Here is a 16802-nt window from a genome sequence, read left to right on the forward strand (position 1 = left end):
CTCAGCGCCATGCCCGCCATTGCTCCCCCTGCTGACTAAGAGAGATCCTCCTCCAGTGTAGGAAATAGCTCAGGGCCCTGCCCTTCCCCTATAGCCCTTTGCTGGCGGGGGAGCACGCCCAGCTGTTCCTTCAATGCGACTTCAACCCAGCGCAATATCCCCCCTGCACTGCCCCGATGGAGAGGAACCCCAACAGCCCTTAGCCCCCTCCTGCGGGAGGGAGCACTGTACAACCTGTGTCCTGCGCGGCCTTCCCCAGGCAGTCTGGGGGATGGCTTGTCTTCGGGCAGGAGCGGGATTTGCCAGGTGGGAGTCATACGGGTTATGGGGTGTGTGTAACCTATGGCGGTGGTTAGGGGGATTTGCTGACAGTGGCTGCTGGGATTCAAGGAGGGAGGGGCGCATTACCCTGGGATGGGGGAGAGGTTGGCTGGGATGCAGGGAGGAGAGGGTGCGGTTGGTGCTCTTCTAGGTGCGGGAGGGGAGGACGCTGTAGTGGGGGCTCATCCTTGGCACCGCAGGAAGGATTTGGAGGGACCAAGGCGATGCGAAGGGAACCTCATTGAACGCAGCGCGGGAAACTGAGCCGCTCACGTCCTCGCCGCGGCTGCGCAGTGTGAGCACGTGGCTGCAGGGGGTGGGGTCGGGGCTGGGCGGGGCCGGGCGAGCGCGCGGCGTGCACGTGCCGGCGCCCCGTGAGGTGTGGTGCGGCCAACTGTTGCGGGGAGCCTCTAGTCCTGTCCTTTGCGGTCCCGGCCCCGCCATGCTGCGGAATCTCACCCTCGACCAGATCAGTGACTGGTTCACTCTCGGCAAGACGGTCGCTAACGTCGAGTTACTGGGCGGTGAGCCTCAGGCCGCCGTGCCTGCCCTCCGCCGCGGCTCCAGGCCCCCCGCGTGGGAGCCGCCCGCCGCCGGGTGAGTGTAGGAGCCGCCCGGGGACGGGACGGGAGCGGTGCTGCTGTGGTTTGACCCCGCCGCCGGGCCGGGATTATTCCCCTGCCACGGATCTGGAGTGGCCCGGCCCCACTGCCGCGGCTCTTTCCTTGGGCAGAGAGGTGGTGGGGAGCGGCCTGGGGATCAGCGCCCGCCAATAGATAACTTCCTCTGCCGTGGTACAGCAGACGGGGACCTCTGGCCCGCCTGAGGCTCCTGAGCGGGGAAGGGGAAGGGGATGGCCTGGCCTCGCTGTGGGGCTTGAACTGGGTGTGGGCTAGTGGTCGGGCAAAACTATCATGAGCCAAGACAGGCACAGATTTGAGAAACGTAGCCATGGGGTGGGAGCTCATGTAGAGTGAAGTTCTTGAGAGACCATTAATTACAAGAGTGAGGTTATCTTACCACTTTTTTTTGCCAGAAGATGTTAGTTCTCCACAGGCCACACGGTGGGTAGCAGGTTTGTTAGCACTCATAGAGTTTTTCAGCCATTCAGTATGCTCCTGTTTATCCAATACCGTGTTACTTGAGGTTATCCAAACCTCCTCCCTGTTGTCTGAATCCCTTCCTTTTCCCATATGTAGTTCATGTTGAGGGTGGGGGAACACGGACTGTAGGGGGCAAAGAAGGGATTCAGATAACAGGGAGATTTGGGTAATAGAGTAGGTACCCCGGCCAGGACTGTGAGGAGGAGGAGGATGAGCCTGCCTCCCTAGCTGTGGGGGATGCCAGCTAGCCTGCAACTCTGATGTCGTGGGAGTGAGTGAGCAGGGCTGTGACAGGCTTTCTGTGCTGCCACAGTGCTGGTCACACCTGATCCTTGAAGACTCCAGGTTCAAGGAAGGCTGTGGACTTGGCAGGGCAGAGTCCTGGCTCGCGGTTGGTCTCTGCTTCTCCAGAACTGCAGCCTTACCCCCACATTGTGCCTGCAATAATCGAGAGGGCAGGAGTGGCAGCAAAGGGAGCCCTCTGCAGCCTGCTGTTACAGGAGTGAATGAGCAGGGCCATGACAGTGGAGCTGCGGAAGGCTTGCTGCCACTCCTGTACTTATCCAAACTCCCAGTTACCTGAATAAAATCTCTGTCCCCCATGCTGTTCCAATAATTGGGAGTATACTATACTCATAAATCTTTGTGTCTAACTGTGAATACTGTGCTGTTGATCTCATATTGTTTGAGGCTAGCCTTCTTTGGAAGCCCATGTTAGTTATGTACTGCAGCAGAATGATGGTTTGACCACTAAGTGATAGATTTTTCAGCCTTGATACCCTGACCTAACAAGGAAGTAATTTTGAAACTCCTTTACCATTTTTAATTAGAAAATGGCAAAATAGAAAGATACCACTATTTAAGTGGACTCCCATAGCAAAGGTCTATTGCATGTGACCAAAATTTTCATCATATTAAAAAAATTAGTTTTGTTTTTTTTGAGCTACACCAGAGAATGTCAATTCTGGAATGCTTTGTATAGCATGTCCAAGTCCTGGAATTGTAAACATTCAATTACTTTTCACTTTCTCTTGCAGAGAGAGAGCTCAAAGTATAACTTCTTGGGCATTTGACAATGGGGGAAAAAAAAGTCCATCAAAAGGCTCAACAGGTTAATCCCCTCTCTTAGATCTCAGGAATCATAGGATATGCCCCTTTTGCTTCTTCCTACCAAAGTCTCCCTGTTCTCACACAGTCATCTCTCCCTGTGGAATTCCTGAGAATTGTAGGAAAGGAACTCTGCTTCTACAGACCTGAGTGTTGCATGATGTTGAGGCTAGAATGAGTGATCAGGAGGATGTTCACTCCCTTCCTTTGGACCTACTTGATATGCTCATTAGTTTCAGGAGGTTTTTTGTAGGGCTGCTGCCACTATGAGATGTAAGCTCATTCCCCCCCCCCCCCCCCCCCCGGGATATATCCACACAGCCTGTGGCAGTGAGTCTCAGAGCCTAGGTCGACAGACTTAAGCTTGTGCTGAGGTGCTACAAACAGTTGTGTAAACCTTGCAGCTCAGTCTCTAAAGCCCAAGTGCAGCTGTTCTAGTGCTTTAGCATGAGTCTGCATGTCTGACTTGCCTCTGGTTGTAGCCTAGATATACTCTCTGCGCCTTAGGATGCTTGTGAGGGTTCACTCTCGTTTCCCAGTGTTTGTCATAGAGTCTCCAATGAGTTACTAAATATTCTAAAGCTCAGAAGGTATGGGGAGGCCTGTTCCTATGTGTGTGGAAAACTATTCCATGTCTACAGTTATAGGCAGTTATAGGAGTATAAGCTCTTAGGAAAATGAGCTCTTGGTTAACTAAACTTTCAGAAAAAAAGAAAAATTTTTTTAGACTGTCTTGCAAAGCACTAAATGAAGACAGAAGATAGTGACCTTTATTGCATGAGTCTGTTTTCCAGTTAGTTTTTCGTACTTTGAATGTTCTTTGTATTTTCAAGCTTTTCAAAGTTTGAGTGTTTTAAAAATTCTAATGTGTTCTTGTTTTGTCTACTCAACCTTAACTTCATTGTAACCTTTATTTTTTAATCTGTAAATCTGTAAATGAATATTTCTCAAAGCTTCAGTTGTCCTTTCTCTACGTGTTGAGGAATTCTATTGAAGTGTCTTACTGGTATACTGTAGAAGGAGAATAAGCAGAGGAACTGTTTCTCCATAGTGCCTTTGTGAAAAGACACTTAGAATTGGAGCCAATTTTTCTTTTTTAATGGTGTGACAGACTAACAAAAGAAAAGAACATCTGGAGGAAGAAGCTTTTTGTGTAACAAAAGTGTGCAGAAATCTTCCTTCTGTGATGGTGGGAGTCAAATCTAGCCCTGTCACAATTGCAGCAAAAGTGGGTTTTTGCATCATGTTCATTGAATTTTCTGCTCTAATTGTGCCAGTTGAGGCCACAGTTACTACGTGTCAGTTGAGTCTAATACAACTTTATTATGATCCCATATTGATGGCTTGGGGCAACAACTAAAATTGAGACTTTTATGTCTGTTTTTTTAAATTTCAAATGCTCAAGTAATGTATAACTTCTGGAACAAGTTTTCAGACTCATTCACCACTACAGAAAGCTGATTCTGTAAGATACCAAAATCACAAAGTTATTCTGCAGCCCTGATTAAGAATTAACTTTTTCCAAGAAAAGCAAGGAGATGAAGTAAAACCATTTTTATTTTGAAATAAAAAGGTATCTCTAAGTCTTTTCAACGAGCCACTAAAGCTAGTTAAATATCCAGATCGTTTCTCTTCATTTGAGGAGCTTTGCAGTATTGCAACATATGCAGAAAACAGTTCAGAAAACTAACCATAAGCAGTACAGACAATGTTATAACTTTTGATTATTTTTACAAGTTCTTGTTGGACTTGTGAAATAGTTTTCATCATCAGAACTTCTCAGTTATATTGAATAAATTGATTACTGTTTTAAAGCATACCTCACACACTGTATATTGTTTCCTAAGAAGAATTTCAAAAAACTATGTAGACTACTGAACAGAAGTCCCTGCTAACATTTTGCACAGTGATCGGATTTTGAAATATGGAAAATGGCTATTGCTTGTTACAGTAGATGTTATAGGTACAGTACAAATAGGATAGTTTCAACATTTTTGGAAAGATCTACGGTTATATTTTTCATATCTTTATATTAAAAGGTGCCCTTAAACACAACATCCTTGGAATAGTAATGGTAAAAAGGCTAATGATTTTAATTAAAGTTTGTAAAATATATAGATACTATAATTAGGGATTTAAAATTCTGAGCTTGCAACAAAGGGGAGCATGCCATATTTCTTATTCCTATATGTTTTTACGTCTCTGAATTGGGATGATAAAAGGGAACTCGGATAACTGAAGAAAAATTTTAACTTGATGGATAGTAATGTGGAAGATTCCAGATTCGGTGAGAAAAAGTGGGAAACATGCTCTGTGTATTTTTGTCAACGTAACTTGAAACTGTGGGAATTTCATCTTTGTCCGATTTGTTAGAGCTGTAACCAGGCACTGTGAAATGTTCAGAGCAATTTGTATTCCATACATCTACCAGTTGGTCTTGTTGGTTTTCCTTCTCAGTTGTAGTTAGAAAATCTTTTAAAACTTGCTTGAATATGTAGACTATTTCCCATGGTAAGACATCATTTTCTGCCAAAACTTCACGAAATCTAGAAACAAAAAAAGAATTGAAATGTAATTTGTCAGTGCTGAAAACTATTCCAGAACACTTTTCCTCCTCTTCCTTTTTTTAGGGGAAAAAACTACTTTCTGGCCTCACTTGTTTCCTTTATTCCAAAAAAAGAAGAGAAAAATAAAAAAGCTCCTACAATGCATTTGGATGCAGTACAGCTGTTAAGATCGGTGGATACTATTTTTTTTTTTTTTTGTATTAAGCTGTCTTGGTAAATTGATTTAAACTGACTTTGCCCTCAAGTATTTTTTGGGCTTTAAAGGGATCATAGGTTTGTTCTATTCTTCCCACTCAGCCCAGGAAACTATATAAAAATATATCATTTGGGGAATTTACATATAAAATATCACGTAGAAAAAGTTAATTATTGGTGTGTGTTTTAACTAAATGTTGGGACATGCTTAATTACAATCCCTTTAAAATGTGAAGAGACTGGAGGCTTGTATATAAAATATTGTGTTAATACTCTAACTCAATTCTGTGGTCATCAGGTAAATGATGGGTGTCAGATGTCTAAGCATTATATTATCTCTCTGGTGCTTTGAAGATCATGCAATAAAAATATAGAAGACCTTTAGTCAGTGTACTGTGTTATGAAATTAAAGAGTTATTTCTAGAGAAGCTATAGGAAGCTATACAAATAAGTCTTCATTTAAATTCCTAATCATTGTTACTTTGGGGAAAAAAACACAACCAAATTTTAACAACTTTGAATTGGAATGTTGAACAAGAATAAGGAGAACTTAATTGTTGCCTAGAAAGTGACAATTACAGTAACAAGAAAGAAAAATTGTTACCTGCTAAGAACAGTTCCAGTTTGGCAAGGTTGAATTTGTGAACAAAGGACTTCAAGCTGCCTTTGTTCAGTAGCTGGGATTGTGGCTTGAGGATTTTGGTAGTTCTTCAGCCAGTTGTAATCCACACCATTTTTCTGGACTCTTTGTTCATTTTCAATCTCTTGTACTAATCTTTCACGCTCTTTCAGGTGCCATTTCAATTCCCTCAGCAGGGTCTTGGTCACTACTTCTGAGCCAGGATATTTGGCAGATTTGTAGGAATCATTTTTTGACCATTTCATCCAACCAAAAAGTGGCATTTTTTAGCTATGAGAAGATTGAACATTATAGTGCTTTGTATGGTAAACTGTAGTGTTTGTTTTCCATGAAAAAGATTAATGGAAAATTCAGAATGCTTTTTGTGGTGCGTTTGATATAGATGTGCATATGCTCAATGTTAAAATAGTTCTTTAATACACTTTAAGAAGTAACTGATCAAAGCCTCCAAACTCAAATTAAATATGACATGTTACCATTTTTACAAAGATGGAAAGAGACTGTTGTAGCAGTTTATCTCTTCGGTAGTTTTATCTGCACCATTAAATCATACTAAAATTTACTAGACTTTAAAACTGAATTGTCATCCTTAGTAGAAAATATCATTTGATAAATTGTTACCCTGAAATGCTTTTAATATATGATGATCAAAATGATAAACTTTCAGTTAAAGGAATTCCTAAGCAGTTGTTGTTCAATATTTAGAGATAGGTAGTGTGATTCTGCATTTGTCACTCTTTAAAATCCCATACCTGTATTTTATTTTAAATACATTTTTCTTATTTACTCATTAGCATCTGGAAAACTGTAACAGAAATTAAATTATATATTTTTGTTATACAGGTGTAACTTTTAGTCACATTTATTACAAAACAGTACACTAACTTGGGTAAAATAACATACTGTACCTTTGATGCACTTGTTTGTGAACCAGTTGTTGCGGTTGAGTTTGCTTGAATTGAGATCTCTTCTTATTCTAGCATACTCAGTTTCTGAGCTGTAGCCACTATTGAAAGAAAAAAAGTTTTCCCAATTTACTCACTTAAACTGTGCTTGGAAGAATAACTGTCTGGACTGAGCATGAGATTTCGATTCCTTCTGCTTTTAAGTTTAATTCATCTTGTAATGTAGAGAGAAATCCTGTTGACCTAGCATTGGCAACTAAGTATTTTCCACAGAGTCCATTAAGGTCTCCTACCTTTGAATTGAGTTCTGCCTATGGCAGCAATTTAAAAAAAGATGGCAGCGATTTCAGATGCTTTTTGCTAAATACATCCAAAGGTATTGTTGGTCGTCAGACGAATAACAATATCTGAAGCAACTACAGATGCGCTTCTAGCTAAAGTTAAGACTGTCGCATGATGTGATGATTGGCTGTGCATAGCTGTAGGTCAGAATTTGGTGCTGTATTTTTATACCTTTAGAGCGCTAAAAATAACTGTTCCTTTTATTGTCTGTCTAAACATTCAGGTCACTTAGTTGCTAAAGATTTTTCGTATTCTGTTAGTGTGGGGGAAATATATATGAGGCTGTTTCTTTACAGTTGTAAATGTGTAACAGTAATCATTTTCTGGTGAGATCTTGTGAAAGGTCTCTTAACTGAGCAGTGACAGTAAAAAGCAACTTACAAGGTAGTTGCTCAGAGATTTTTAGGCTATCATAATACTCTGTTTTCTGATGAATTTCATCTCATGGCATTAAAACTGTTTTTAGTTGTAGAGTTTAGCTGTTAGCATTTTTAATTATCATTTCAGATGTAGTTAAAGAAGCAACTTCGCACCACTACAGTACCCCATGGAAAATATATTAATCTAATTATAATGAATAAAGGGTTAGAACAATGGCGTAAATTAAACTCAGACTGAAGTAAAAACAGGATTTTAAGTCTTACCATAGACTTTTTTTTCTCCCTTAACTGAATGTGAATCTCTTGTTCTTTTTTCTTGTTGATTATATTGAAAATATCCACTTCAAGTTTCATTTTCAGGGATGATATTGTGCATGCTAAAGGTCGCTGAAGCAGCCATTTTCCGTTCCAGTTATCAGGTCTGTTCCTATTAATCTAAACAGCAGGCATGATATATAAAATGCCTTCTGTTCTTCTCTCTGTATTGTTTGTTTTAGTGACTCTCTCTTCTGCTGTAAGTATTGTTCTCTCCTGCTTTTACCTCTCCACTGTTTTGTTGAATTGTTGGAAGAACAGGGATTGTGTAAAACTGTTCCAAATGTCATGCAATATAAAGGATGACGTGTATGGCTGTTATTAAAGCTGATACTACTTAAACATTGGAAAAATTCAGATGTCAGCATTAATCATCTTCAACTGGAAGGTTTTCACATTGCATTGTATATGGTACTATGAAAAAGGAAAAGAGCTGGGCTTATAATGACAGAACTGTCGTCACAAATTTTCAGTTGAAATTAAAATGTTTCCTGCCACCTCTCTTCCAGTACAGTTAGTGTGTCACCACTTTTTTTTCGAAAAGTATATCAGATTGTATTGTATCAGAAAATAAACTGTTGTACAATACCTGGACAATATAAACTTTAAAAAGCAAGAAGGTGAATACTGGAAGATACATGACTTTAAAACAACAGTGAGCAGCAGTCTTTAAAGATATTGTATCTACAATGCTTTGCTTGTTACCTTAATGTATTTTGTGGGGATGTAAATTGAAAATGTTCTTTAACATTGCATTGACATAAAACAGTGAAACTCAGCATCCATACTATATATGCCTTCATATAAACTTCAAATCCCTATTCAGTGAGGCTTTGAATTAGGGATGATTCAAAGCAGATCAATAGTTAATCTAGTCTGATATCCAGTGGCCAATCCTGAATGCTTCCTCGGGAGGCATAATTCCCCCCACTTACTACAGTACCATTAGGTGGACATTTGTGCTTGGCCTCAGCTGGTAAATTGGCTTATACCCTGAAGTATTAAGGAATTTTATCCTAATTAGTAAATTAGAGAATAAATTCTTTTTAAAAATTATTACGTTGTTTGCCTCAATGATATCTTTCACGTAGTTCCATAGTTAAATTACACATGGCACAAAGTATTTCCTTCTTAACATTAAATTTGTGGCCATTTAATTGTGAGTGCTCGCTGGTTCTTATCTTATTGGCAATAGATGCATCTAACTGGCTTTTTCGAGATCATTATGTTAGCAATCTGTACTATCTCTCCTCACTCTTGTTTTTCCTTCCTCACTTAGTAGACCTAGGGAAAAATTTTCAAAAGCACTTAAATCACACTTTCAAAAGTAATTTAGGCACTTAGGTATCATTGACTTTAAGATTTAGGAGCCTAAGTCACTTCTGGAAATGGGACTTAAGTGCTTCTGAAAATTTTACCCGTAGTCCTTTAACCCCCGTCTCTTCACCCATCCCTGAATCAGTACATTTTAACCATTTTCATTATCCTTCTCTGAATCTTTCTTGGTCATTTTTAAGATACAATGACCAAAACTGTGTATAATACTTAGGTGAAACCATACCATCAGTTGATAAAATTCTGTATATTTTTCCTATCTCTTGCTCAGTACAGCACAATTTACTTTGGTGCTGCAGATTGAGCATGTGCCTTCAGTTAGTTTTCCACAATATTTTAGCTCTTTCCTGAGAGAAACTCATCAGTGTATAGAAAAATCTCAAATTGTAGTCTTACCTTGAAGTAAGTAGTAAAGTAGTCTTACCTTTCTTTTCTCTAGCTTCATCTGCCCGTTGTGTTGCCCAGTTATCTAGTTTGCTTAGGTTCTTCAGGAATTGATCACAATCCTTCCTATAAATTTACTAATTTAAGTTCTGTAATCAAATTGTTACCACACCATTCACCCCCTTTTCTAGATCGCAGTAAATGTATGGAAAACTATTTCTAGTATTTTACTTGGGGTGCCCCACTGTTATACATGCGGTGAATTGACTATGTACTTATCCATTCCTGCTTCTCCATTTTAATTAATAATAGCCCTTTCTGAACTTCAGTAGTAGCTCCTCCTGTTACGCAGATTAGGCCAGAAGGTAGCCAGTCACCTTTTGGACTCAATAGTCTTCTCTCCCATCTCCATTTCCTAGATTTCTTCTTGACTTGTTTAGCCGGGCAACTGTGTGTTTCTTTGGTCGCTCGCTCGCAGCAAGAAGTGCAAGTGCCAGAGTGAATTACTTTTTTGAATCTCTTCAAGCAGTTTTGATAAGATCCTTCATTATGAATGTGTTGATCAGAATTGGTCCCAGTACAGACCCCGGGGGCCATCACTATTTACCTCTCTCCATTCTGAAAACTGACCATTTGTTCCTACCCTTTGTCTCCTGTCTTTTAACCACTTACTGATCCATGAGAGGACCTTCCGTCTTATCCCATGACTGCTTACTTTGCTTAAGAGCCTTTGGTGAGGGACTGTATTAAAGGCTTTTTAAAAGTCCAAGTATGCTATATCCACTGGATCACCGTTATCGACATGCTTGTTGACCCCCACAGAAAATTCTAGTAGATTGTTGAGGCATGATTTCCCTCTTCAAAATCCATGTTGCCTCTTACCCCAACAAATCATGTTCTTTTGTGTGTCTGATAATTCTGTTCTTTGCTATAGTTTCAACCAGTTCGCCTGGTACTGAAGTTAGGCTTACCGGCCTATAATTGCCAGGATTGGCTCTTGAGCCTTTTTGAAAAATTGGCATCACATTAGCTATCCTCCAGTCATCTGGTACAGAAGCTGATTTAAATTATAGGTTATATACCACAGTTAGTAGTTCTGCAATTTCACATTTGAGTTCCTTCAGAACTCTTGGGTGAATGCCATCTGGTCCTGGTGACTTATTACTATTTAATTGACCAGTTTGTTCCAAAACCTTCTCTTAATGACACCTCAATCTGGGACAGTTGCTCAGGTTTGGGAATCTCCCTCACATCCTCAGCCTTGAAGACTGATTCAAAGAATTCATTTAGTTTCTCTGCAATGGTCTTACTGTCCTTGAGTAGTCGTTTAGCATTTTAATTGTCCAGTGGCCCCACTGATTGCTTAACAGGCTTCCTGCTTCTGGTGTACTTAAATTTTTTTTTTTTTTTGCTGTTACTTTTTGAGTCTTTGGCTAGCTGTTCTTGGCCTTCTTTTGGCTTTTCTTTTTTGGCCTTCCTAATTATATTTTTACACCTCACTTGCCAGAGTTTATGCTCTTTTCTATTTTCCTCAATAGGATTTGACTTCCAATTTTTAAAGGATGCGTTTTTGCCTCTAACCACTTCTTTTACTTTGGTGGCACTTTTTTGGTCCTCTGTGTTTTTTTTAATTTGAGGTATACATTTAATTTGAGTCTCAATTATAGTGTCTGCAGTGTTGGTAATGGACGCTTCAGTATTATAATCCGAGGCCTTTAGACACTAACCTTCATGTAGCTGTTTTGGAATTTAGCACAGTCTGCCAGGCCTACAAAGTTAGCATTCCTTCCCAGGGCTTGATTTAGGCTGAGTTACACTTAACTTAGAAGTCTGCTACTTTGTTCTCTAGGATCACTTTTTGTTTTATGAAAGTTTCTTGGCCTTATGCTTGTGAAGAAGACCTTGTAAAGATGAACAGTGTGTACCCACTATATAGATGTCTGCAGAGAGTCCGAAACGATAGCTTGAGAGGGGGAAACTGCTCTGTGCATCTCTATGATGGATTAATTTGTATGGTGAGTTACAGTAATTGAAATGTAAACATTTCAATGATTTGACCTATTAAAGCATGTAAGAAAGGAGAGGGACAATTATGGTATGAAGGGTTACACAACCTGCTGTGACAGCTCATTTTAGTATCCTGAGTGAGTAGTTCATGAGCGAATACTGTTGCTCTTCCAAATTGTCCTGTGGAACCAAAAGACCAGAGGAGAAAAGATGGAGCCCAGAGATCACAAAGGGGAAGCCAATTCCACAGAGCTCAGCAGGGTATCCCAAGATTCCGCTGATCACAAAGGTCATCCTTCCCTCCCAAACCTCTTTAAGTAGCAGGGGTGTTGCCTGCTATTGTGGTGAGTGTGTGGCTTTCTCCTTGGAGTTAGTGGCTGCTACTCTTTCTTTTGCTGTAGAGTTGGCAGGATACAGAAGGTCTCAAAGAACTATTGTTATAGTAAAAAGCTGTTACTTTTCAGACACTGAAACTAAATTGTTTTGTCTGAAACCAAAAGTTTTCTTTTCCATTCTTCAAAATATAAATATTGTGGTGGGGTTTGGTTTTTGGTGCTTATACTTCAACTGAAACGTGTAGTTGTGCCAATGGACTTTTTTTTGACTTGTAATTTCCTAAGAGGAGGAAAGTTAAGTAACTAGCATGAGAAACATCTGTGCAGTCATTTAATATTTTTAAATATAAAGCTTTTTATTTTGAGAAAATGGTATGTCTTTTAAATTTTGAAAAATCCATTGTTACAGAGCCTTAGGGAGTTCAGAGCATAAAACTCATTGACTCTTTTAAAAATCCTTACCTTAGTTTAGCTTTTATATTGTGTAACTCAGTGTTTGATGGCTACACTGCCCTAATTCAGAACAGTAATATTTCCACTAGTGGCTTCCTGTTGTAGTGCTACCATTTTCAGTTTTTTTTTATTTAGAATGTAAATATAAAGCCCTGAAGCTGAATTTCTAAAATCATTCTGCATGCCTTATAGGATTGAGTATTAGGACTTTTGACTGGCTGTACATTTTCTTTTAAGTTAGCATATCTTTGTAGTTAAGATTACAAACTCAAAGTATTGAATATCAACTGCCAGTAAAAGGAAAGACACTTTTATTGTGACCTTCAGCAAACCCTAGTTGAAGGTTATTCGCTGTTATAGCAAATGTTCAGTTATGTAAAGTGTCACATTATTTTAGCTTCAGAAAAGAGGCCATGAAACAGTCTGTGTGTATTATACTAAAATTTTAAAGTAGTAGTACTGCTCCCTATACAACAATTCCTTTGCAGCTTTAGGTTTCTGTCCTTTTTTCCTGAGGTTTGTGTGAAGAGGAGAAAAGAGGAAGCTATGCTACTGGGAGAGAAGCGGGAGAGCATTCTTGTACTGAATAGCAACAACTTAGTTCAGACCATTTCTTTTTTGATCTAGAAAGTGAATCACATTAGTTTTTAAGTATAACTCTTAGTCCCATACTAACAGCAGTGTTCTGGTGAATGAAATATGGAAATTAAAGTGGGAAAAATAAGTGTATCAGAAACATGACAGTTAAGTGTTTTTTGTAAACCTCATCCAAGAACACTTTGTTTGTGATCGTTCACTAACTATTCTGATTAAGCTTATGCATGGTATCCAATTTAAGGTGCATTCACATCTTTTTTAAGGTGAAATTAATGGCAAATCCAAGACTGGAACAGTTGCAGATTGTTTGTTTGGTTTTTTTTTCCTTCTCCACAAACAGAGTTGTATTAAGTGGAAAATTACAGTCTCTTGCTTCTTCCCCAGAAAGTATCTTCCTCCTTAAAAGGACACATCCTTAACAATTTTTGCTTGCCATTATGCTTAACATTCTCTTCATAGGTCAAGCACTTGTTGGGGGAATCAGTTATTTTTCAGGGAACGTCATTATGTATACATCTTTGTATTTAACAATTTTTAAAATACTAGCACCTAAAACGCACTATATTCAGTGTATATAAATATTTTAGTATGTTTCATTAAACAAGACATTTTCCTTTAGTTGGGCCTGGCATATTAATGTAATAGTGGCTGAGCTTTGTCATTTTTTCCATTGTGAAAACTGTTCAAAAGAGTCTGTTTTGTCTGATATTTCAAAAGAGTCTTCTAATTTAAAATTTACTGAGTGATTTCCTTTTGTTATGTTTGCCTGGTTGACCTATTGGAGGTCATTTTATAGCTTCAAGTAAAGGAAGACCTTTCTCTTGCTGAATTTATTTAAAGCAAGGCACCCTCAGTGCATTGAGAGCATTTACAGCTGAATGTGCCAACAATTTCTCGTGTTAAACTGTGTTTCCCTTCTAGTAATTCTTCTGAAATGACAGTTGTATTTTGTTCATTTGACATTAATTTTTTTTATATTGTTTGGATTTATAATACTACCACAAAGGTGTCTGTTCCAAACATGTGCCAATAAGTTATTTAAAAACAGTTGAAAACAGTGAAAAAAATAAAATCAGTACCAGCCCTGCAAAAATGACAGTATTTAAATCATATAGCAAAAGGTAAATGAGGAAAAGTATCCCACCTTCCGTAAATATTTCCCCTTAAACATCACCCAGGTGCCTTCATAGAGTACATCTTGCCAGCCAGACTTCTCTTTGGTTAAGTCTGCCTGCTGTTAGACTCCTGCAGTGGGCCCCTGACGGAGGCTCATGGAGTCCAGAATAAGGGGCTGTTTAATTGTGGTGTAGATGTTTAGGCTCCGTGTGCAGCTAGAGCTCTGGGAACTACCCACCCCACAGGGTCCTAGGGCCAAGGTTTCAGCCTGAATCTGAACATCTACAATGCAGTTGAACTGCCCAAGCCAGCTGGCACGGAGCAGCTGCAGGTATCTAACTGCAGTGTAGACATATCCTTTGAGGCCAAGGAAGCTCCAGCTCAGGCTCATCCACTGATCTAAAGTATTTCTAAAAATAGGCAGGTCACAGGCTATTTAGGGCTTCATTGGTATATACTAACATGTTATGTTCCAACCACAGACAGCCATGACAGATCATAGAGCATTTGTATTATAGGTGAGGGCATTAGTATTCCCTATAATTAAGGTTGCTTAACACTTCCTATGTAAGGCACTGTTTTCAATTGCGTATAACTAAGGCTACGATTGTGTCACGGAGGTCATGGAATCCATGGCTTCCATTGACCTCCATGACATTTTTTCCCCTGGGGCTGGAACTCCCAGCCAGCAGCCCTGCAACTCCCGGCCCTGGTGGGGGAACCCCCTGCAGCTGCCCTGGGGTGAGTGGTCCCACTGTTCTGCTTGGTTGTTCGGGCCAAGGAAATGTATAGACTAGATGATCGTACAACAAAGTGTTTCTGTGAGAACGTCATTGGAATATGGTTTGAACTAACAGTGGACTGAGATTAGCAATGGACTAAACAGAAGTAGCAGCGGGTGCAGAGTGCTTGCAGTAGTATTTAATTGCCAGAACATAGTTTTGATTTATGGGTTTGTGGTGGTGGGCTGGGGTAGACAAGAAACTGAAATGGTAGACTGGGAAGGGAGCAGAATGATTGAAACTGATGACAGACTAATTATTTTGTAGTCCAAGCAAGCCAAACAGCCATTATTAGAAAGGAATTATCACTAAAACTTTTTTTGCTGTGTAGATTTTGATGTATCACTCCAACAATAAGCCAAATTGTTCACTTTTAGTTATTCAAACTTTTAAATTCTTTACTGTACATCTGCTGCTCTTGTTTCGGAGGGGATCCAGAAGGCAGCTTGTTCATGCACGGGCTGAAACTGTGGAAAAGCAACATCACTTGCCCCATAACCTCAGCCGTGCAGAACACAATGCCATCCACAGCCTCAGAAACAACTCTGACATCATAATCAAAAAGGCTGACAAAGGAGGTGCTGTTGTCATCATGAATAGGTCAGAATATGAACAAGAGGCTGCTCAGCAGCTCTCCAACACCACTTTCTACAAGCCATTACCCTTTGATCCTACTGAGGGTTACCAAAAGAAACTACAGCATTTGCTCAAGAAACTCCCTGAAAAAGCACAAGAACAAATCCGCACAGACACGCTCCTGGAGCCCCGACCTGGGGGTACTCTATCTGCTACCCAAGATCCATAAACCTGGAAATCCTGGACGCCCCATCTTCTCAGGCATTGGCACCCTGACAGCAGGATTGTCTGGCTATGTAGACTCCCTCTTCGGGCCTTATGCTACCAGCACTCCCAGCTATCTTCGAGACACCACTGACTTCCTGAGGAAACTACAATCTATCGGTGATCTTCCTGACAACACCATCCTGGCCACTATGGATGTAGAAGCCCTCTACACCAACATTCCACACAAAGATGGACTACAAGCCGTCAGGAACAGTATCCCCGATAATGTCACGGCAAACCTGGTGGCTGAACTTTGTGACTTTGTCCTCACCCATAACTATTTCACATTTGGGGACAATGTATACCTTCAACTCAGCGGCACTGCTATGGGTACCCGCATGGCCCCACAGTATGCCAACATTTTTATGGCTGACTTAGAACAACGTTTCCTCAGCTCTCGTCCCCTAATGCCCCTACTCGCGCTACATTGATGACATCTTCATCATCTGGACCCATGGAAAAGAAGCCTTTGAGGAATTCCACCATGATTTCAACAATTTCCATCCCACCATCAACCTCAGCCCGGACCAGTCCACACAAGAGATCTACTTCCTGGACACTACAGTGCTAATTAGCGATGGTAACATAAACACCACCCTATACCGGAAACCTACTGACCGCTTTTCCTACCTACATGGCTCCAGCTTTCATCCAGACCACACCACACGATCCATTGTCTACAGCCAAGCTCTACGATACAACCGCACATTTGCTCCAACCCCTCAGACAGAGACAAACACCTACAAGATCTCTATCAAGCGTTCTTAGAACTACAGTATCCACCTGCTGAAGTGAAGAAACAGATTGACAGAGCCAGAAGAGTACCCAGAAGTCACCTACTACAGGACAGGCCCAACAAAGAAAGTAACAGAACGCCACTAACCATCACCTTCAGCCCCCAACTAAAACCTCTCCAACGCATTATTAAGGATCTACAACCTATCCTGAAGGACAACCCATCACTCTCACAGATCTTGGGAGACGGGCCAGTCCTTGCTTACAGACAGCCCCCCAACCTGAAGCAAATACTCACCAGCAACCACACACCACACAACAGAACCACTAACGCAGGAAC

At 40.5% G+C, this 16802-nt stretch overlaps 2 protein-coding genes across 2 annotated transcripts in view; one reads left to right on the forward strand and one right to left on the reverse strand.

Annotated features, from left to right (window-relative positions):
- The first annotated feature begins 755 nt into the window (after positions 1 to 755).
- The window catches only part of TDRD9 (tudor domain containing 9), a 150905-nt gene continuing 134858 nt past the window's right edge, over positions 756 to 16802 (forward strand). Inside the window, exon 1 of the mRNA XM_073349793.1 lies at positions 756 to 918. Within this exon, the coding sequence (XP_073205894.1) occupies positions 764 to 918 (155 nt within the window). The 5' untranslated portion in view covers positions 756 to 763. The remainder of the gene's footprint in view (positions 919 to 16802) is intronic.
- On the reverse strand, positions 4744 to 6196 carry RD3L (RD3 like). The gene is made up of 2 exons (XM_073349791.2): positions 5898 to 6196; positions 4744 to 5077 (listed from the first exon to the last, which is right to left on the reverse strand). The coding sequence occupies exons 1-2, from the start codon at positions 6194 to 6196 to the stop codon at positions 4780 to 4782; spliced, it is 597 nt and encodes a 198-aa protein (XP_073205892.1). The 3' UTR covers positions 4744 to 4779.

Source organism: Lepidochelys kempii, chromosome 6 (genome assembly GCF_965140285.1).
Source record: "Lepidochelys kempii isolate rLepKem1 chromosome 6, rLepKem1.hap1, whole genome shotgun sequence".
Lineage (NCBI taxonomy): Eukaryota > Metazoa > Chordata > Testudines > Cheloniidae > Lepidochelys > Lepidochelys kempii.